We start from the raw sequence: 23054 nt of genomic DNA, 5'->3' as shown, positions 1-23054 counted from the left end.
TGGGTATTGGCATACGTTAAGAAATTGTTAATTTTGCCAGATGCAATAATGGCATGATGGTTATGTTAAAAAGACAGTTTCTCAGTCAGTAATGCATAAGGAGTTACTTCTGAAATGACCTGATTTCTCAGACTTGCTTTAAAATGAAAAGAACTGGCCAAATATTGATAACTGTTGATACTGAGTAATAGGGATTCATGACAACTATAATCTCTACTTTTGTGTAAACTTAAAATTTTCCATAATAAAAAGGTTTTCAAAAGGTTAAAAATGAAAAAGAGTAATGCACTGACTGTGACCCCTCTCTTTTAAGGATAATACAAAATGAATTATGTATAAAGAGATGCACTGACCCATAAGTAATTCCATGTTATGCATCATCTCATTAGATTCTTAAAATCCTAGTACAAAATAAGGCCCTTTTCCATCAAAATTACATAACTGGAGATGCTGATACAGCCAGTAAAGGAAAGAGCTAGGATTTGAGTCTAATCTGTCATTTGCAGACCCTTATGTCCCTTCTGCTCCCTAAATAGCATAATTTCAAATATTTCAGAGAGACAGCATCATCTACCTATTTTTATCCTCTGTGTGAAGGTTAGTAATATATAGAAGGAATATCCTCTGACAGAACTTTTCTTTCTTTGCTTTTTCTTTCTTTTCCTTTTTCTTTTATTTATTTCTTGTCTCCCAATGGTGCCATTTGCTTTTCTTATACTCCTGCTTTCCACCTCACGCCCTTTCTTTTCACCCCATTATATCTTCAGAACATTTCAGGTTAATGACATCCTGAATATCATCACATTGTAACTTTATCATGTAACATTTATTGGGCATCCCATAAATCCACAGGTGCCACGCTTGGGCTAGTCACTGTGCCAGGCCATGGGTTCACCCATAGGTGGCATAATCGACCCTATTCTGGCCATGAAGCCTGTAGTCCGAATATCTCTCTCCTTCCTGGATATCTCAAGGCTCTGTGTCTTACACAATTTATTTCACTTTTTAAATGTTCTTATGCATCATATTTTCACCAATCTCTGGAGTTATGCCCTATTTTTAAAAGCTTCAGTATGGATAAAGAGATGTTTTGTTTGATTGAAATTATTCTGAAAATACTATTAAACTTAGATGTTCAAGGCATTTTGGTTCTAGAACACTCACCTTGACAATACCCCGGATGTGCATTTTTGCTATCATCTCTGCCGTGTAGAGAAACATCAGCAAAGTATCCAGAGTGAACGTCACATACTGCAGAGGAGGGTAGTGTTCGAAGGTCATGGGCGTGTTCATACAGACGGAAATCACGCTGATGATGGCACAGATGCGCAGCAGAGAGTGAACCCACTGCAAAGTCGGTCCAAAGTTATCATTTGACACCAGAAAATGAGATCTTACACTTGTGTTATAAACCACACTATTTGGAAAATACGATCTCGAGATTAAAATATCTCACCCGCATGGAGAAGAGAGAGTAGGAAACTCGTATCTGTTAGGTGCATAGAATGTGCTAAATATTTGCACATATTTTACATCATTTAATTCTGAAAGCAGCCTAATTTCCACATGCTGGAAGGATGGAAAGGTTAAGAGACTTTTCTGCGCTCCTGCAGTTAAGGAGAGCCAAGGGCTCACTGTGAACCTGGGCAGGCTACTTCAATGGCTCCGAGCTTTCCAAGGCATCGGGCCACAACATAAGGAGATTCCGATCCCATTAACACATGGGTCAGTACCTCACTTTTATACTTTTTATATACTATGAGCACCTGGAATTGGAGACTTATATTTTACTTAACGTAACATCCCTGGTAGCTAGCACAGTGGCTTATCCTCCTGGATTGCCAATGTTTTTAAAAATGACTTGATACATAGCACTTCGTATGTGTCTGATTTTCTTTCCATTTGTATCTTAAATGTAACATTCTCGTATAAAAAAATATATTCAAAATCTGACATCCTACATTTTCAAAAGATAATAAATGGACTTTCCTCTCTATTTTAAAGAACATTCTGTACACATTTAGCCCTGGTAGCTTTTCCAAAATTCCAAAAGGTAAGTTTCCGCAATTCTAGGAATGCACATGCTGTTTGAAGATTTTCCTCAACTTCAACATAAAGATGTAGAAATAAAAAGATAAACATGTATACGCACGTGTGTGCACATACATGTGTGTATGTATAGGAAATAGGATCACCTACATATAATATTTTATTACAAAAACTAACACCTAGGCTAAAAAATATTCATTGCTTCTGAATGCTACCCCCACACAATTAATATTACTAGCTAATTAACCAGTACACAATTCTTAAATATAATTTAAATGTGTTATTTATTGACAATGTTGGATGTATCTGCAGTCATGTTAATCCTTTAATATTATACTCCCCTCCCCTGAAAAAGATGTCACAGTTTCATGGTAAGTATCTTCTCAGCTATGCAAACTAGCAAGCACCCATGATGAAAAATCAAAAAGACTGTCAGAACTGTGAGGAGACTCAGACATTTGTAGGCTGGTGAGTGGGTTATAATATTAATCTGACAGTTACGATGTTTGCATGAAGACATAAGGCCATTAATTCTATATCATGTAAGTCACTGATGACTCAATTCATTTTAAGGGTTGATGTCCTTTTCATGCAATTTGGATGCCCTTCAATAAATACCAGTGTGCAAATTTAGCCCCATCTGGATCTCCAACACAAAGGATCTAATTACACAAAAGAGCTTCAAAAGATGGGTTCTTCCACAATAAATCTATTTTGAATTTAAAGAAAGAATCCTAACTAAGCATTAATCGTTTTAGTTAAGTGCATCCAAGGCTACATCTATAATGCTACCTTCCTCAGAGGTTCTCAAAAAGCCTTATATGTGAAGGACACTAAGAAGTTAGTGAATGCTTTATTCTCCATCCTGTTAAATTCTCTAATCATGAATGGCAGACCTTCTATGTGTAAGAAATTCTGTGGGGCTCTGGGGCCACAAAAATGTTAAACGCGTTTCTGACTCATCACTATTTAGCAGTCTGATATGCATAACACATTTATATTTATATGCAATATACATTTTTATTTACATACAATTGTAAAATAAGATAAATGCAAAGAGAAGAGGTTCGCTCTGTGTGTGGTGGAGAGGGTCAAATGAGGAACCGTTCAGAGGCCAACAGGGGTGGGCTGACATCTGAGCCAGCCTTTAATGGGTCAGGAGAACTGACTCATCAAAGGCTGGGAAAGGCCTCCGGGCAGGGAAGCAACGTGAACTGGCTGGACATTTCGGAGGAGCAGAAGACGCTGATGAGGCTCAAGTGGCCAGTGTGCAGATCCAGGAAAGAACAGTTGGCCAGGCAGTTAGAGCCAGAATAGGAAAAGTCCTCACTGTACAACTAACACATTTTAATTTGAAATGTAGGTGAGGGAGATGTTTCAGCGACTATAAAGCAGAAGGGCAATGTGAACAGAAATGGAAATGCAGGAGGAAATCTGAGCATGCTGGACACGGAGTCTGGAGGGCAGATGAGATGGAGAAGACTGGAAAGGGCAGGGAGCCCGGGCAGATGACCTTTATCCCAGTCAAGGGAAAGACAATCAGCTCAAGGGGAACAGTTCATTCCCTTGCTTCAGCCTCGGCTGGGAGTTCGTACGGAAGGGGCGCCTACTCTCCGGGGTTGGGCTGAGCTTCCGAGAGCCGTGAACATACTGTTCCACCCTCTGGCTGCTACACGATCTACCCCAGGGTTCCCCTCAAGGTCTCATCAGCTTCATTAGGCAGAGAAGGTGACAGAATTCTTCAGAGACACTACCCACTATCTCATTAACCTTTACTTTTACTCAACACTTGCAACTCAGACAGCGACCTTTAATTCCAAACATTTGATGATCACCTCACACATTCATGCATGCTGAGAACTCTAAGTCAAGGAAGTATGATAGAAGAGATTACTCATCTGGGACTCCAGCTTTGGCTCAGGCTGAGAAGGGGCATTATCACTGCATGGCGTGACTCTGAGGACAGCATGCACAGAGGGGGAAAAGTGGGAGTAGACCACCTAGCAGACCTTCCTATGTGAATAACTCCCCGCGACACCACTTTATTTCATCTGAATTATTCTCCACTTCCAGACTCTGAGACTCATCCATATTCTACTGCACCTCAAACAGTCATTTCAAAGCCAAAGGTACGTGATTTTTGAATTATATGAATCAAATTTCCTTTGTATCAGCATGCGCTTCTCCCTTCTTCAAAAAAGAAACTTACTGGCTTGTTAATCCAGAGTATGTCAGCGTTGTCTGAAAGAGATTCATCGGGACCAAAGTCAGTAACTGGCTGGGCCTCCACCCTGGAGCTCTGCTTCCTTTTGAGCATGCTGAAGTTAGCTTTGGTGAGCAAGTACAAAACTGCAGTCTGCGAGAAGAAAGACAGTTCTGTTAGTGACCTAAACCATCTTTACCCTGATCACTTCAACAATGGAGTCCCCTGTGTATACATATGCATTCGTTAATTAGACACATGTTCTACTATATGATATATAATAAATGCATCCAAAAAGAAACTTTAAAAGAGTAAGATAAAAATACTAATCCAAGCTTGAGGGTTTTTTTTTTTCTCAACCCAGTAGATCATCTTGTGCACTTCATCTACAGTTTGCATGCCCGTTTGGAGAGCACTCGTCTAGATTAACTGGGGTAGAATGCCTTTGCCTTTTTGGATATACATATTAGTAGGACATTTTTTGAGGCCTAGAGCTGTCTCCACTTAAAGCCGGTCTGTGCCAGAACACAGGTGACCAATCCACATGAAATACTCAGATCTTTCCCAGGACTTTCCCCCAGGTTAATTTAATGTGACACTCACAAACATCTATTTCCAATGATAGTTTCAAACGGAGTTCCCAATTTTGTCCTTGACATAGAGGATGTGGGGCAGACAGAATGGGGCAGAACCTCCTCTAAATGGTTTTTTTTTTTTTTCCTTTTACAAATGCTGGAACTGCATAGTTCTTCCAGTTACCTTGAAGTAGATTCAAATCACACCGAAGAGGGAGATGAGATATCCGCTTGCCATGTACATACATTTCCACAATTCCAATCATCCACATCTTGCTTTAAGTGTCATCTCTGTCTGGCCATTGCTACCACCTCCCCCAGCCCAGCAGCCACAGAAGGAGGGCCTATTGTATGCCAGGCCCTCAGGACACAAATAGCAAACAAGTGCAACAGAACAGAGACCCAAAGGTAGGCGGTGCCTGGCTACCCTGAGTCCATAGACGGACTTATTTGATGAACACCTGGACTGAGTCTCAAAGGAAAGGAGCAAAGCTAGTGGGTTTTGTTTTTTTTTTTTTGGCTATATACTATGTTTTGGACACTTAGCAATGATATTTTACTTAATCTTTACAATGGACACTAGACAGGAAAACATCTCGTCTTTTCACACCCGCATGAGAAATTCCAGCCTCAGGGTGATTAATAACTTGACCAAGGCTACCCACCCAAACTTGAAATGCAGAAGAAGCTCCCTCGACTACAGAGCCTAAGCGTGTGCAGTGGACCAAACTGATACTGAGGACTGATCAGAATCGCGCAAGGCCAGTAAAGGGAGGGGAAAGGTCCAGGCGGCGCATAGTGCTGGAAATGCCAAGTCAGGAAAACGCAGTGGTTTTACCACCAGGAAGGTGTGCTGGCTGTCCTCTCGGCTGCTCCTTGGGGCTAGACACGGAACTCTAACCAAAGGACAATGAGGACAACTCAGTTCTCGCAGGAGCATGAGAAAAACAAGAATGTGTTTGTGGGATCTGTAAATAAATGCAGTTGCAATTTTCACTGGGAAAGAGCACAAACCACAGAGCTCAGGACAGATCAGCTTTGACTTTGATTCTCTGTCTGAGTGCCTCCTTCTATGTCCGGGATCTCCTTGATGTGCCCAGGTAGGTGTGTTTGCCCAGCCCTCCTATTCCCAGAAGAAATCGAGCTAATTGGCTTTAAGATGTGCTAGGTACTTCCAGGCTATCTTGCCCTGAATGTTGGATTTGAATATGGGCTTTGCAGTAGGCTGCACTAATTAATTTTATTTTACATAATTGGAGTTAGGGACTCTTGACATCGATATGTAAATTTATGCAGAATATTCAAATTATGCTTATTCTCTGATTTACTATGGAGGGAAACATCTGGCGGCCTCAATTTGGGATGCTTTTTGAATGACAGTCTCCTATGTACCCAAAAACAGGATACAGAATCTTTTAGAAATCCTTCAAGATTACCCAACACAAAGGAAATAAAGTGTGGTTGTACAAGGTTGTTCAAAAATGATACAAGAAAATTTTACAGACCTGGCCACCAACCGTAATACCTTTTTCACTGAGCCAGTGGAGACTTATGAATGACCATTTACTGCTCTTATGATCTGGCCATAATTTACAGTCCGAAAAATTTTTGATGTATGAATGTGATACCTTCATATATGAATTCCATGCACCTTTTATTATAAATATCCCATCTGAAGCAAAGCCGATTTTTGATTATGGATTTATCTAAAGAAGTAGACATCCAGAATTATTTTTTTTAAATCTCTATGCTAGCAATTTTTGACCCACCAAAACCGTGCATGATGAATGATACTAATTGTCATATTAATTGCCTAATTTTACCTACTGCAAAAATGCCACCAAATTAAACAGTGCCCAAGAAAACCATCTGTTCAAACTCCCATGGAACCTGGTTAATCCACAAATATACATTAAAACTCACTAGCTCCAGAATCACTGAAATCTTGACTGATTTTATAATATCAAATATTATGTAAAGCAACCAAGTAGTAAAATAAATGCAAACTACAAACACACGAAGAGTTCAAAATTAATTTGAGGCAGTTGATTATAAAAATTTTCCTTTCTACACAGAAATATGATTTTACATTCATTCACGTTGAATCAATATAACTAAGTACAGCAAACCTATTATTCCCCTGATAAAGACCAGCGGGGATATTTAAGTATCCTAGGTAAGCTGATTATTTTGATGGGAAATTGCTTCTGTGTATCTTAGCCTTATCACTATGATGTATTTATAACCCAATATATTTTTTTTTCTGTTTACAGAAGTGTCCTTCATTAGGCAGTGCACTAAATTTAAAAAACAAGGCTTCCAGTAGCTTTTTCACCCTTATTAAAAGTGGTATTTAAATAGTTCAATAGTGGGGAAAGGCTGCACAGTTACAATACATTCACTGATAAATCTTTTGCCTGGAAACAGCTAATGGTAACTCCAAGAGAAAAGATATTTTGGTTCATTGCTCCCTTTTAAATGGTTAAAATCCAGTTTCGCATTCTGTGATAAATTTTTACTTCCATCGGCATACTCTTTCCTTAGGACATTCCAGTTCTTTCTTGACCAATTGCAGTGAACAGATTCAGTTTTCTTTCATTGTGAAGTGCTTGCAACACCGTGGGTCATTTCTTCTCCTTGTAGCTCTCTTGGGTTTGCATTAAACTCTTTTGAAACTTCCATCTTCTAAATGATGGTTTACAGCATGTCCTTCACCTGTTGCCCCGTGTCTGTCCTCCGTACTTAATGCCTTAAATGAGCATCTGCTCGTACAGGCTCCATCACCATCTGTTGCTGTCTGGCTCCCGAGTCGTGCACTTTTGCCCTCAGGTGCAGGCCGTACCGACACCGTCACCACCTGAAACTCAACAGGGCAGGTGGGTATCAGTCCGACATTACCCTCCCCCTTTCCTCTCCACTCCCAGATCCTAGTGCTCTGAGCTGGTCCTCACGGGCAGCTCCTCACACGTGCAGAAGGCCATGTCCTCACGTGCAGGTCCTCACATGCGCAGAAGATTCTCTGTCTGATGTACACGGCCCCTTTGGCTTTAGCCCCGTTTACTAGAGTCCTTGCTGGGCCACGGATTCAGGTCGGGACTGCCACAGACATCAAGCTTTCTGATATGTCCCGTCCTGTATATCAGACATCAACTCCCCAAAACACTGACCTGGTCTCTCCTGGAACCCAGAAAAGCTCTCAGCCTATCCCCTTGGTTCTTGTTCCTTAGTTCATTCATTCATTCACACGAGGAAGACTGCACATGCGCTGCGGTATCAGGCACTGTGACATGTGCTGGGTTCCCAGCCCGCCTGCCTTCTTGAGCTTCACGTTGTAAGCACACCCCGCCCCGCTCAGTTTTACCTGCACTTCCGGTCATGCTCACAACCCACACGCTCCGCTTGAACTGGCTAAGCGGCCCATCACCCCCACCCTACGATCTTTCTCAGCGACTTCAGCAGCTTTACTCCAGCTGTGTCCTCTTCCTGCTCTGCTGCCAATCCCACATCAGTCCTCTGTACTCCCTAACTGAACCCATGCAGAGTTTTTAAAAGGAAATTAAGGAAACAAAATGTTCAATACCATCCCTTGGACTCCTCACCTCCAGCTTTACTGTTAGGTCTTTGGAAGAGCAGCCTTCATGGCTAGCAGAAGTTTCTCATTCATTCATGCTTGCATAAAATGCATTCATTCAAAAATAAAAAATAAAAAAAGGATCCCAACCATTGTGTGAGGTGATAGGAATTCAGCACTAACAAAACATACTTGGTCTCCTTCCTCCAAGGATTCCAATGCTCTGTGCTCCTGACACAGGCAAACAACATGTTTAATTAACGACAGAGCAACTGATGAATTAAAGGAGAGCCTCTCACTACCGCACACTCATTCTTCAACTTCCACCTAATGGTATTCTCATTTTTTTCACTACCGTCTGGCTAGCTCTGCGCTACCTCCCCGGGCAAGGAGTATTTCCTGACCGGCTGAGTCCCAACATGCACCTGCACCTGCGCGTCAGCCGCGACGAGCGTCACGTGACAGGCCGGGACCGCTGAACACGCCCTTCCTGGACCTCAAATACCTACATCTTAAGTTAAATGAAAAGAAAATAATCTTATTTTTTAATTTTCATTACACTAACAAAGCAGGATAATTAGAAAAAATATAAAAACAAAATGAGGAACAAGGTGAAAACCATCAGGAACTCCACTTCTAGAGACGCCGTTGTTTTTGCAAAGTGTTTGTTGTGTGAGTACATCGTGCCCGTCCCGAGGCAAAGCACTGCAGACGGAGCAGTGATCAAATACAGTCCCTCTCGTCCTTTAGTTGCAGCACTTACTCTCCAACGGCATATGGGTTGTATATCTACTATCTTCTTCTCCATATATATTTTTCCATGCATATATTTATTTTTAAATGGCTGCTTAAACACTGTCTTGTAACCAGATGTTTTTTTTTTCAGTATCTTGTGAACATCTTTCTCTGTCAATAAATATGCACGCACAGAAAATCCTGACTGTAAACAAACACCCCCTTCAAACATCTGCCTTTCTCTGTCTTTCTCGTCTCTTAAGCTCATTTACATCCTTTATGTGCAAGGCCTTGCCAGGTAAACAGATAAAAAGACATTTTTTCTAGATTGGCTGTCAATATTGAATTTGCAGGGGAGAAAGGTATCACCACGTCTGGAAGACAACTGAATTTGATGTTATCATTCTTTTGAGCATTACAATCTTATTTCTTATTTCAAGTATTCCTACTTCTCCTTTTGTTGTTGTTTTGCTTAAATGGCCGCAGAACCCAAACCAACAAACCACTGATATCTGTATTGTAACAAGTTTTCTGCCTTTCCCATATGCATATTTAAATAGTCCGTTGTACTTCAGCACATGATCATAACAGTTTGAAGACAAAGGGGATGTTTATTCCTGATGCTGGAACTGCCAAATGCCATTATTTCTGTATATACAGACTCTACATTTTGGCTGGCCAAATGTCCTTCCCAACAGAAGAGGTCCATTCAGAAAAAATGAATATAGCATCGTGCATTTTACGCCATGTTTGTAAATGAGGGAGCAAGCCCCGCTATTTTTGTCTTATTTTCTGTGGTCCAAAATCTCTCTGCCGTGCCTCATGCTTCTCTATCCCGTCCACTCATCCTTCCTCCGATTTCCAGGGTACAGTGGTGCCCCGGAGCCTGTGATGACCCCACCTCCTCTCCCAGCTGAGTGTCCTCTCACTCCATTGTGAATGGCTGAAACTCCTCCCTAGTTCTGCAAGCCCACAGCACCTTGGTTCTCTCCTAGGGGCACCAAGGACCGGTGTCCTGTGCTTTCTCGGCATCCCACAGCCACCACTGTGAGCTCCCCCCTTACAGCCTCCATAGCGTGGCACACAGCACTCTCCCACGTGGACTCCAACCGCCCTGCATCTCCTGCTTAGCAGGTGCTCACTAATTACCTTGGATCTTAATCCTCAAAATCGCTGAAGGACAAGTATTACAGGCAGGATTTTATATGAAGCTGAATATATATATTCCCCAGTCTGAATGCTTTACACAAAAGAAAACAATCCTCAAACACACACACACACACACACACACACACACACAGTAATCTACAGGAAAAAAAAAAACCCCACAAAAGTGTGATGAAATGCTTTGGAAGATAAGGAAGTTCCCATGGTAAAATTATGAGCTCATCAGTTGATTTCCTCTCAAAATCCGTCAACTGCCATGTAAAAACAGACTCCTACCAACGTTTACTGAGGGCTTGTCAGGTGCCAGGCTTCCTAAGCACATCGCACATCATGTCATTCCATTCTTACAAGGACCTTTTCTCTTGGGCTCAGAGATGAGGCAGGATATGAACCAAGACAATGTGGCTTACAGAACTATTAAATTTAAAATTAACTATACTATAACTCAGAGTGGTAATAAAAAGAAAACTACTTTTTCAACATAGTCTCATCATACAACCTAGTGATTATAAACTCTCTTGGCATCAATTATTTTTTGTGTGTGAAAATAGTGCAGACATTTCTCATTTCTTAAAATTGAATCCATTTTTATTATATGATTCATTTGATGGTTATTCCAGCCACACGTTTATAAAAATGTGTCTCTTTTTTCTGGCAAGAATCTTCAAATGTCTCATTGAATCTATCCAAATGTCACGTTCAGGTTTCTGAAGTCATTATTCATTATCCAGTCTTTTTCCTTGAGGGTGAATTCTAGAAACGTTCTATTATGCTTTTATTATCTTTTCTCTAAATTTCAAAATAAAAATGAGAAAAAAGCATTTATGAACTCTCACCTGATAATCTTACATCTTGTAGGAAAGAGACAGCTGTCTTAATTTCCTACAGATGGCAGATTTTTTAATTTCCTAGAGTTTGTTTTAGTCTCATAAATTTTTTTTTTTTAGAGAGAGAGCGCATGCCCATGTGAGCGGGATGGGGGGAGGATCAGAGGGCGATGGAGAGAGAGAATCTTAAGCAGGTTCCACGCCCAGGACCGAGCAGGACACGGGGCTCTATCTCACAACCCTGAGATCATGATCTGAGCCCAAATCAACAGTCGGCCGCTTAACCAACTGAACCACCCAAGCGCCCTTAGTCTCATAAATTCTTGACTGAATATGCTGAGAATGTGAAACTAGAAACTAGAATATGACACCTTGGCATAAGAGTATATGCTTTCTGCAGAGAATGTACCAAGGCAGAAAGAAGGGGTTTATCAAGAGAAGTCCTTTTGCCATACTCAAAATCCACAGCTCAGAACATGGTCAAGGTTGGGATTTGGTTTTGTAGTGGTTCTTCCAGCAAGGAAAATCCAAACCAAATGGAAGCTATCAATCAGAAGTTAGAAAGTGGTAGCTGTTTTTCTAAAAGTTTCTAATAATAATGCATTGGGTCATCCTGAGAGGTGACCAGCTGCTTTCTGGATGTTCTCAGAGAGAATTACTATACATTATGAAATTTGCAGACAGGACTCCTGCCCCGTCTGGAGTTTGCAGTACATCACATCCCAAGACACTCCCAATGATAAAATCTATTATCACACTCTTGAAGTTGCTCCTAACTTTATGCATTTGAGCAGTTCTTAGGGTAGGGTGATAGTCCATAAAGCACTGTACATAATTTCAGAAAAGAATCAAGCTTTAAGCATTATGTATTCTCTTTTGTTCCCCCTGTTTGAAAGATGAAATCAAACATTTATGGAAAGTTGGCTCTGTGCCAGGCACAACTGCAAGGCCTAACTATCTCTCTGAAGTAGTTTTTAGTAAAATCCCCATTGTACAGATTAAAAGTCTGAAGCAAACTTGCCCAATGCCACATGAATTGGAAACAATTTTAGAATCCAGGGAGTCTGAAATTCAAGAGCTTTTATAAAATTCAAACATTTTGCAACAGTGATGAAATTCATTTGTGATTTCTTTAAAACAAACACAATATGAAAATAATTCATTGTGAAGCTTGCACAAATTACGCCTAACATTTGCTGAGAGTTTATGACGTGTGAGGCTAAGAGATCTGCGTGGATCATCTCACCGACTTCTTGCCCTGCCCCAGTGACAGGTGTTCTCTTACTCCTATATTAGAGATTAAACTGAGATTGAGAGATTGCCCCGCCCGAGGTCATTTTCTGATCTTGAACCCCGTGATCTTCAGCTGCCCACATCTTTCAGTCTGACCTTTCCAAGGCGTGGTGACTAGAATCTTCTTTCTCAGAGATCAGGGATGAAGATTCTCCAATTCTTGCCTCCCCCATGTCTAAGTGGTGAAATCAAATTTGAGCATGGCAGCCCCTAGAAGTGCAGTTCAGTCCTCCCAGGCCACTCTCAAGCAGGCCTGTCATCAGTCCCCTTTGCTCATGAATTTTATGGGCCAGACACATCTTTCCCTGTCATCGGGCTCCTGCTTGCAGAAAAGGCAGGTGGCTGTGTTGTTTTGTCTCTCAAAGTAGCCTGAGTTTATGTCTGCTCCAGCGGTCAGCAGAGCGCAAACCGTTAGCAGGAGAACTGAGACATCATTGAAATGCTGACCCCTGGGGTCACAGCAGCAAGCTCTCTCTGACTCTCTCCGAATGCACTTTTCATTTGGGTGCTTACTCATCTACAATTTGGCCCTCGCTAAATCAGGATGTAGTCCTACAAAAACAGAGCGTTGTACGCGTGGTCCAGTCTCAGCAGGACGCAGGGGCCACCCAGGACGGGCCACCAAGCAGAGGAAGTGAAACATTTCAAAAGGCCACCTCTAAACCGAGCTCTTCCATCCTCTGTTCCTTTTGTCAGCACACTGATTAAAAACAGAACGGAGGACCAAAGGGGAAGGGGAAGACATCAGAGAGGGAAACGAACCATGAGAGACTGTGGACCCCGGGAAACAAACTGAGGGTTTCAGAGGGGAGGACGGTGAGGGGATGGGGTAACAGGGTGATGGGTATTAAGGAGGGCACATGTTGTGATGAGCACTGGGTGTTATACGCAACTAATGAATCACTGAACGCTACATCAAAAACTAATGATGTGCTATAGAGTGGCTAATGGAACATAATAAACAGGAAAGAAAGAAAATGGTCCCCCACTTTTTATACTGACTCTACTTCCCAAATCCCAAAGAAAAACAGCATATTACCTTTTTCCTGGTTCTTTCTACGAATGCTTCAAAACTGTCATTACTAAGAATTCTGTTTTGTTTCATTTTTACTTGTGAAAATTGATTTTTCTTTGACCTTTAAAAATCACTGGATTTGGAAAGGAACTCAGGATAGACTAGAATGGCTCAGCACCCCTTTGTTGTTACACCCTGCATCCCAAACTAAATTGGCCCAGCCACAGGAGAGGGCACGGGCCTGTATTTGTGTCACCTAATCACTGTATTGATTACAAATTGAAGCAATCAGCCTCTGGCCAGATCTCTACTCAGAAAATCCAATCAATCCTTTTAACAAAACTTGTCATTCACTCCAAGTTAGAAAGGATATACATTTATAATTTTGAGACTTATTCTGGGTACGGTGTAGGTATAAGAAAATTTCAGGAAAAGAAGGTCAGAGTTAGAAATCACCAGAGGTTGATGGTGTGACTTTGCAAGAAGGTCACATTTCCCAATCTCTGAATAGTCCCGTAAAGGTTCTCCCGTCCTCTACATGGCCGCAGGGCCTCCGAGGGTTTTCATCTTCCAAGAGTTCAGGGACAGGCATTTTATCTTGATAAACTGCTATTATTATTTAAATATTATGAAAACTCAGAAAAGGAGATTATCTATTTTTATCGTGGTTGCTTAATCTTGTAATGAATCTGCAAAGCACAAAGAAGATGGATGGTTTAAAATAGTGGTTTTCAAAACTTGACCTGATTGTACTTAAATAAGATGGCAATTCAAAAGGAGTTACCTATTTTTTTTGTTTGTTTGTGGTGATTTGATTTTGTAATAGGAATCCGTAAAGTTTGGACAAAGAAGGTGAAAGGTCTCCAAATAGTAGTTTCCAAAGACTGCTGAATGTCTGAATCATCCAGGGAGGTTCTTAAACATTCTCAACCCTGGTTGTCCTTCATGTCAGGCATACTAAGAACCTTCTGGGGTGGACTATGGGAAATGGTCCCCAGGGAATTCTAACACACTATCCTAGAAGTGGTCCCAATTAGTGATGGGGTCACTGATCTAGATGCTCAGAAGAGCATTTTAATACCTCCAGAGTTTATAGTTCAGAGTCAAGACTGGTTGTTTGGGGATAAAAATAAGAGACCAGTTCTAAACAACTGAGACAAAATAGAAATCGGAGACAAAAATTTTGATTTATAACTGTATGTACATGCAGTATATTCTATTCTTAAGTTTTCCCCAGAGACCTTCAGAATTTTCTCAAAAAAATAACTACATGGAATATACTTTATATACAAGAATAAGATTTTGGTTTTTGTCTTATGAGAACATAATTAAGAACTCTTTTCCTTGGCTTTTCTACTACAACGTTCTAGTATAGAATATACCTTGAAAATGACTATTCATTTCTTGAAACGAAGAAATCAAAAACAAATTGTCTAGTTCAACTAATTAGGTTTTAAAATTGCTTTAATTTTTACTTAATAAACAGCAGAAAATTGTTTTGTGGTTCCCCAGAGTTTAATACTTTTTTTTCTCCATAAAGTATTGACATACCAAATTGAAGGAAATAGAAATACTAATTCAACGAAAGGTGTTTCCAAATCCAAGAAGCCCTATTTCTAAAAATTTAAATCCCTTATTCACAATACTTATCTCCATCTCTGTGTTTTAGCTCCTGGGAGGAAGAGTTAAGGAAGTTTCCATCCTTCAGAGATCCTCTCATTTTACATTATCCAGGATTTTTTAACCTCAACTTCTGTAATATATATTTAATAGTGTCTTAAGTCATCACTGACTTGTATCTTGTCTGATACAAATTTGTATCTTGTCTGATAGAGGCTTCTGTAATTTGTGCTTTTTAGAAATAGTAATTTTTAAAAATCCTTCCTCTACTTCAGAAGTGATCCACGAAGCTGACCTATGGATTTCATAATTACAACAAAGAAGAACAGATTTAAAAAATAATGAAGCAAATGATTTAATCTATAGATACTGCTCACTGAGAGATGAAGTGATTAGTTGTTTTGTCTAGGCATTATAAATAGGAAAAAACAAAACAAAACAAAACACCACCAATCAATCATCCGAGCTTGAAATCCTGGATTTATTTTCCACCCATGCCCTCCCTTTCCTTCTACTGGTTTGATCACCAGGATCTGTTAGCATTTGTTCTGCTGATAAATCTACTATCCACTTCTTGGCTCCATGATCATAGTCTGGTTCCAGGTATTGCACACCCAATTTCTCCAACACCTTCCTTCACTGATCCCCATTGTTATTTTCCTCCTTCTTCTTGACCTCATTCTTTAGTCCTTGGATGTATACTAATGTGCCTCAAAAACTGGAATGCTCTGGCTGTTCAGTTTTTTTCTATCATGTCTAAAGCTTTCCTATTTTATAACGAATTCACATGTGTTTTTTAAACGTTACCTCCTTTCTCGTCCTCTCTAGTTCTCTTGTGTTGTTTTCTTTACCTCCAAGGCTGAAATGCTCATTTCTTATCCCATCATAGGTCACAGAACCCTTTGAGAAAATACTGCATCTATGGGCCATGTCTCCCAAAATAGATACACTTAAGAATACTTTTGGCTAAAAATATTACATTGCTATGATCATTGGTATTGCTAGAAGGCTCATAATCATAACTTTATTAAAGATAGTAACTTTTATTATGCACAAACAATGAATCATGGAACACTACATAAAAAAAAAAGAGTAACTTTTATTGCTTTAAGGTCCTTTTTTCTCATCTAATCACTTTTCAAACAACTGTTCTGTTATTTACATTCTTCTCTTTCACCTTTTGTTTCACTTGCCTAATACGTATGTCTTCATCTTTTTTTCTATTTCATTTTTGACCCATAGGAGTATCCTACAAGAATTGTCTTCTGGTATTATTCAGAATTATACAACTTTGGGATATTATTTTACTGCTTGCTGATACTTAATTTTGGGAAGGGTATATATGAAGGCAGTCTACATGTTCTCTTTGTAGGTAAACATTTTTTTTCCTTTTTCTTTTTGTTGTTATGATCACCACAGTAAGTTAGGTAGCATCCATCACCATAGTTTATGGTTTTTTTCCTCTGATGGGAACTTTCAAGATCTACTTTCTTAGCAACTTTCAAATAGGCAACACAGTATTATTAACTACAGTCACCATGCTGCACATTACATCCCGTGACTTACTTTTTTTATAACTGAAAATTTATACTTTTGACCCCCTTTACCCATTTTGCCCACCTGGCAAAAAAAAATTTTAACTTGATCAGAACACTGATGGGGTATTTTTCCTTTTTCAGTTTTTCAAATGCAAAGTGTTCACTAGGCTCTAACAAGATGTTAGCTACTTTTTATTAGTCCTTCCTGGTCCATTATAACTCATCTCCATCTGCATATTTGGGTTATTTGTTTTCATCTAAAAGAAAACAGTGCACACATTTCACTTAGAACGTGGCCTGCGCCCCATCTGCTCTGATCTCCCTGTCAGGAAGAGCACTTCTTTGTGCGTCTCTGTTGGCTGTCTTCCAGACCTATCATCCTGCTCCAAACAAAGTCTCCCCTTCTCTTTCCTTTGCATAATTGGAAAGAAGTCCCACTCAGTCTCTGCAGACGCGCTTCCTTTGGCCACAGTGTGCTGATCTTTGGTCTTCTCATCTCCTGACTCTTTTCCCGGAAGCCCCAGTCCCGCACCCCTCTTTGGACCATGGGGTCAGTCCCTGTCCTTGGAGCACATTCCATCTGGTATGGCTGTGCCCGCCCCAGGGTCTCCTGGAGAAACTGCTTCAGAAGTCAACTTCAGACTTCACCCTTCAGATAAAGGAGTTCTGCCTGGAACTCTGTTCCTTATTTTTTGTACAAGTCGAAAGGGAACTGTGGCCTGAACCTTAGTTTTGCCATCCATCCCATCTGTCCAGTTCCATCTGTGCTGAATCTACCAGAAATGCCTCGGAGTCCACAGCCCACAAGCAAATGGTCTTCCCTTCCCTGCGCCTGTGGGGTAAAGGTTTCTCACTATAAAAAGTCCTTTGATCATTTATTTGAAGTCTGACTAGGAAGCAAAAAACCAGAATTAGACTCCTGGGCTCAAAAATCATTATTCCTAAAAGAACTTGCATTTACTTACTTTTTTTTTTTTTCACCTGACCACTTTTATAACATTCTTATTTTGGTTTTACACTAAGAAGTATATTTTATCATCTTGATTTTAGATGAATTGGTTAAAGGTCAAGTCTTTACATAGTGCAAAGGTTATATGTCCAAGATATTTTTTTATCTTCCTTTATCCCTGTAAAAGAGGGAAAATGATCCACAAATACCAAAAGAAGGCATATTTACTGCAGAAACATAGAAAACATCTTATTCAAATTTATATCTTTAGGAAAACAACCTAAAGCTAGATAGATACAGTATATCCATTATATATATTATATATTTCCATAATAATTTTGATAATCCATTTAATTTTGATTATCAAATATTTTTGATATGTTATTTGTAATGATGAGAACTGGAAACAACAAATGTGCAATGACCAGAGGTACGGTCATAGAAGTGAAGCTATATTCATGGGGTGCAGTCTTATACAGCTATTTAGAATTTTTTAAGTAAGAATACTGTATAGAATTAAAAAATTGCTTATGCTAAATATTAAATGGGAAAACCAGTATAAAAACTGTACAATGCCATGATTCCAACTACACAAAGTCATGTAGTTTTAAAAAGATTATAGCAAATACATAGATATTATAATTATTTGTGTTCAGTTATTAGGACTATGGACTAGTTTATTCTTTTTTTGTCTATCATCTCTGTCATTTCTTTCATGGCTGGTTATTTTAAAATTCAAAGGGTAAATTTTTAAATGTTTAATGTTTGCATACAAAGACTTTTGAGGTGTAAAAGCTTCTTGCATGGGTCTTTGAAGAAGGTAAAAATCATACAACATGACAGTTAACCTTTAAAATGTTGATACCATCTTTGGGAAACAATTCATAACTTTTTTTTATAAAACAAATATGTACGTGCATGCCCAGGTGTGTACACACACGCACAAACAATGTATGCAGGAAAGAGAAGCAAATGAAACACATTTCAAAGAAATGCCATACTCAAAGAAGAAGAAAATGCCACTCGAACCTTCCAGTCTTTCAACTGCAAGGAAATTATATAACTTTGAGGGTTTTTTTTTTTCTTTTAGAAGTACATTTTTCCTCTTTTTGACTATCTTGCAAGTGATATCTAAAGTTGTAATTACAGCACCACCATTCCACAAGACATGAGTTGTCTTCAGTTTTTATAGAAGTTCTAGAATAGTCCTTAGCAGGGACAGCGCATCTGTTCTGCCAAGATGTCCTGCCTTCTACGAACAGGAAAGGGGTACCATGAGCCCGTTCACTTTTTAATTTTCCTCCCAAGCCCGATTGTTCCTTCACTTTATTTGGCTTTAGCAATAGCTGGGTCAAAATATACCACAGAAGAATAAGAATCCAACCTAGAGAGGCCCACAGAATAAAACCGAACCAATGAGGAAATAGGTTGTTGTTGTTGTTGTAGAGCTGTGAGAAGCCATGATTGTCATTTAGAACTGTTGAAACTTAATCTTTGAATGTAAAAAACCACTGCTGCTCGTATACCCGCCTCGAGAATATCGGCCATAGGCCACCCTGTCCTTTCCTACTTCATTTCCAATCAAATCACAGTTGTAGCTATGAAAATGGGAATCACAAACTGTAACCGAATAGCCACCTGTTAATTTCTGCTCCCTGTCAAAGGTCTTCTCCTCCAACCTTGGCCTTCTAATACACAACAGTCACTGGTCCCCAACTCCCATTTCACCACCAGGGAAATCTGGGCCTAGCTGATGACCACACACACACACACACACACACACACACAAGATTAAGACTAGAACCTTCCAGAGGCCTGAACCTATATGTGTACGAGTACACATCCTTGATAATATATTCCCTGACAATTATGCGTGACATTGAAAGATTCATCCTATGATACTCCAAGAATTTATAAGGACCTGAGTTCAGAGTTATCAACCATCCTGAAGGAAGGAAATTCCGAGTCAGAGGGACAACCCCTTGCTTGTTCGGGGAGTTCTGGGCCCGTCTTAAGATGCGAGCCAGTCTCTTAGGGCTCAATGACAAAACGCTGGTGCTTTGCTGGCTGTGGGCCACCCGAATGACAGCGGCTCGACCAGGCCCATTAATAAAATGAGGGCTTTGAAGCACACAGCAATCCGCAGGAGTCAGGTGGGGTGGGCAAGGCCTCGGCCCCTTGGGAAACCTGCTGGAGCAGGGCGGCCGCCCACCCCCGGCGAGCTCGCCCTCAGGCGCGGAGGGGCCGCCGCACGCCGCGTAGCGCAGCCGCCAGCAGCCCGGGCCACCTGCCCCCGGGGGGCCGGCGGGGCAGGCCTGATCCGGCGGCCCCGGCTCCCGGCGCCCACCCGCGCGCTGCCCGGGCGGGGACCGCGCATCCCGCCGCGGGGGCAGGGAGGGGCCTCGCGGCCGCCCGCGCCCCTTCCCCGCCGAGGCTTGGGGCGCCCCTTCCGCCGACCGCCCCCCCCCGCGGCCCCCGCGCCGGGCCCTCGCCCCCCGCCCGCACCCGCCCTGCCCCGCCCGGCGAGGGCCACCAGTGCGCGCCCGGGCCTCGGGCGAGGGCGGCCGTGACCAACCTGTAACCCCAGTGCTCGCAGCGGTCATGGTGCCGCGGGCGCGGCGGCGGCGGCGGGCCAGGCGCGGCGCCCACCCCGCGAGGACGCGGTCCCTCACCTCCCGCGCTCCGTCGGCGCGCGCCACCCGGCCGGGGCCGCGGCTCGCGTGCAGGCGCGCGCTGCTGCCACCCGGGCGCGGGGCCTGCGGGCGAGGGGTTGGGGGGCGGGGGAGGGTCAGGGCTTTTTTTTTTTTAATCAGAGTTGTCTTTGCCGCAGGGGCTGCGAGGACGCGGAGGGCTGGAGGGAGGAAACGGCAGAGGAGGCTGCGCTGCAGTTGGTGGGGAGCGGGAGGGTCGGTGCTAGCAGGTTCTTTCTCTGGCTGCCACCAGCAGTCAGTCTCACAGCAACAACTGGGTTCTCCTCGACCGGCTCCTCTCGTGGTCTCGGCCTGAGCACGGCCACGGCCGTGTGCACTGGAGCCGGGCACACGCGGGGCACATACAAGGACACTGCATAGAGGCGCGCAGGGCCCGTGTGCGTGCGCGTGTGAGCGAGTGTGAGTGAGCTGGGCTTCCCGGACACAGTTTCTGAGGATGCGGACTAGTTTCACCTTTTGAGTATGAAATTGCGAATTAATGAGTGCATGGGTGACACTTATCATAGTCTTCTAAACATGTTCACATTCCCCTTAAAATTAAAATATGTCGCTATGTGGCTGAGGCGGGATGTCCATTCAAATACTGATGGTTACCTCCATGCACTGTAAGTGACCAGGACAAGAAGCTGCATCTGCTGTCTTCCGCAGCTTCTCGCTGACCGGGTTTAGGGAAATCTTGGAATCTTGAACACCATACTCAGGCCCAGGGGACATCTCTTGGCTGCACTCCCTGAAAAGCTCCATCAGGGGCTGGCTGGCGTCTTGCCTTGTAGTGAGATATTCAACCCACCAAGGAACACTTGAGAAGTGATTTAGACATCATACACACAGGCACATACATAGAAGGAGAGCGAAAACTGAATGAAGCTTCCTGTAAGAGAGAAATCAGAACTCCTAAACAAAGAACAATCCCCTACCGAAAATATTATAGCCCAAGGGATGGAAGTAAAGTCACAAGGACACATTTTTTAAATGTATTTTCTGGTTATGGATATTTAATTAAGTTACATCCAGAAAAGAAACCTAAGCACAATCTATTCACTTTAGGCCAATATTAGCACCTTTTTTTTTTTTTTTTTTTTTTTTACTTTTAAAGGAAATTTAAAAATAATTGGCATTTCAGGAAATGCAGAACCATGTGGAATAATTTTTTTCCAACATCTGAAAATTTCAGAAAGACCAACTATATAAAAACCTACGTTTCCAACAAATGATGAAATCATGTGGAAATATTCTTCACAACACAAAATGGAAAGCAATTTAAACATTAATAAATCTATAGACAATTTATTTAGAAAAACTACCAATTTGTTTAATTGTCTCAAATCACTGCTCTCAATTGTTTGACGTAATGCTAGTTTATTTCAGGTTGTATCTCTAAAATATATAGCTGTGCATATTTTTTTAGAATTCATCGAGTCAGAATAATCAGTTAGAAAATCATATTAATGAAATAATTAAAGATCAAGATTTACAAATTTTGTGAATGAAGTAATAATGGCATCAGTTTAGTAATCTCAGCAACGCTCCTCACCAATCAGGCATTTCAGACCCTTCTCCATTCCTGATTAAACTATGGCTGTGTTAAGTATCTATAATTCACGTTTAGGTGCCAAACAATCCCATGAATTATGGAAAAGGTTTTGGGAAACGCATGGACTGAAGCAGGGATGGAAAAGCTCACTACAGGCCTCCTGGAATCTGTAGGAACTCAGCATACAGGGGACTAGACAATCATAATAAAAGACAGATTCTTAATGTCCTTAATGTCTCTACCTGCTCATCATCCCTTGTGTTTTCTTTTTTTTTTTTTTTTTTTTTTTTTTTTTTTTTTTTTTATAATATTTTTTATTTTTTTATGATTTTTTATTTATTTATTTGAGAGAGAGAATGAGATAGAGAGAGAGAGCATGAGAGGGGGGAGGGTCAGAGGGAGAAGCAGACTCCCCGCCGAGCAGGGAGCCCGATGTGGGACTCGATCCCGGGACTCCAGGATCATGACCTGAGCCGAAGGCAGTCGCCTAACCAACTGAGCCACCCAGGCGCCCATCCCTTGTGTTTTCTTACTAGTAAAATTAGGGAGGTCCAACAGGCTCTGTAGCTAGATTTATTGCTGTAATTCAGTGAAAGTGAATCGCTGTTCTAGGATTTCAATATAATTCGCAGGTGTGTGTTGTTTGACTTGCAAAACATTTTTGACAAATTAAAATCAATTACCAACATTGAAAACCACGAGATTTTTAGTTTATCCTGAAAAATAGGAAGATCTGGGCAGGTCAGGTGTGCATTTCCACATGGCAAAGAGCAGCCGGAGATGTCCTGTGTCTCCTTTACACAGGGATATTCTTCCCGTTTGCTCCTTACTCCCAAGCCTGTTTTAACGCCTGGCCCCAGAAGGCATTTGAATGTGAGAGCCTGTGCAGTTAAATCTGTATTCAACAGTGTGAGATCAGGGAAGGAGCACTGTCAAACAGAAAGACAACTGTCAAATATAGGGAACTTTATAATACAGAGGATGAAGCCAGGCCAAGGTACTACCAAGACACCAAACTATGAGTTGGAGAAAATTTTGTTCATAGTCTGGCAAGTGTTTTGCAGTAGCAGTTAACTATGAAACTCGAGATAGTAAGAATTTAATGAAAATGAGATATTTCTTCTCACTAACTCATCTGTCCCTGCTGATGATTTCCACCTAAAATTAGTACCCCACTTGACACCATAGTGAATAGCCGAGAAAACAGTAACAATTGCTAAAAGAGAAATTGGAATATCCATGGGGGGATCCGGTGCCTGGATGGCTC

At 41.4% G+C, this 23054-nt stretch overlaps 1 protein-coding gene across 4 annotated transcripts in view; it reads right to left on the bottom strand.

Moving 5' to 3' along the window:
* NALCN (sodium leak channel, non-selective) overlaps window positions 1-20628 on the bottom strand; it is a 309038-nt gene extending 288410 nt beyond the window's left edge. For 2 of the 4 annotated variants that reach the window (XM_078070121.1, XM_078070118.1), the window contains exons 1-3: window positions 20118-20628; window positions 4259-4405; window positions 1165-1347 (exon numbers count right to left, since the gene is read on the bottom strand). In XM_078070121.1, coding sequence (XP_077926247.1) covers window positions 1165-1347; window positions 4259-4366 — 291 coding nt within the window. In that variant the 5' untranslated portion in view covers window positions 4367-4405; window positions 20118-20628. The remainder of the gene's footprint in view (window positions 1-1164; window positions 1348-4258; window positions 4406-20117) is intronic. The other 2 variants (XM_078070117.1, XM_078070119.1) reach the window with 1 other exon arrangement.
* Window positions 20629-23054: the final 2426 nt, after the last annotated feature.

Source organism: Halichoerus grypus, chromosome 4, assembly GCF_964656455.1.
Source record: "Halichoerus grypus chromosome 4, mHalGry1.hap1.1, whole genome shotgun sequence".
Taxonomy (NCBI): Eukaryota; Metazoa; Chordata; class Mammalia; order Carnivora; family Phocidae; genus Halichoerus; species Halichoerus grypus.
Note: the sequence above shows the minus strand (reverse complement) of the source record. Positions and strands in the feature narration are given on the sequence as shown.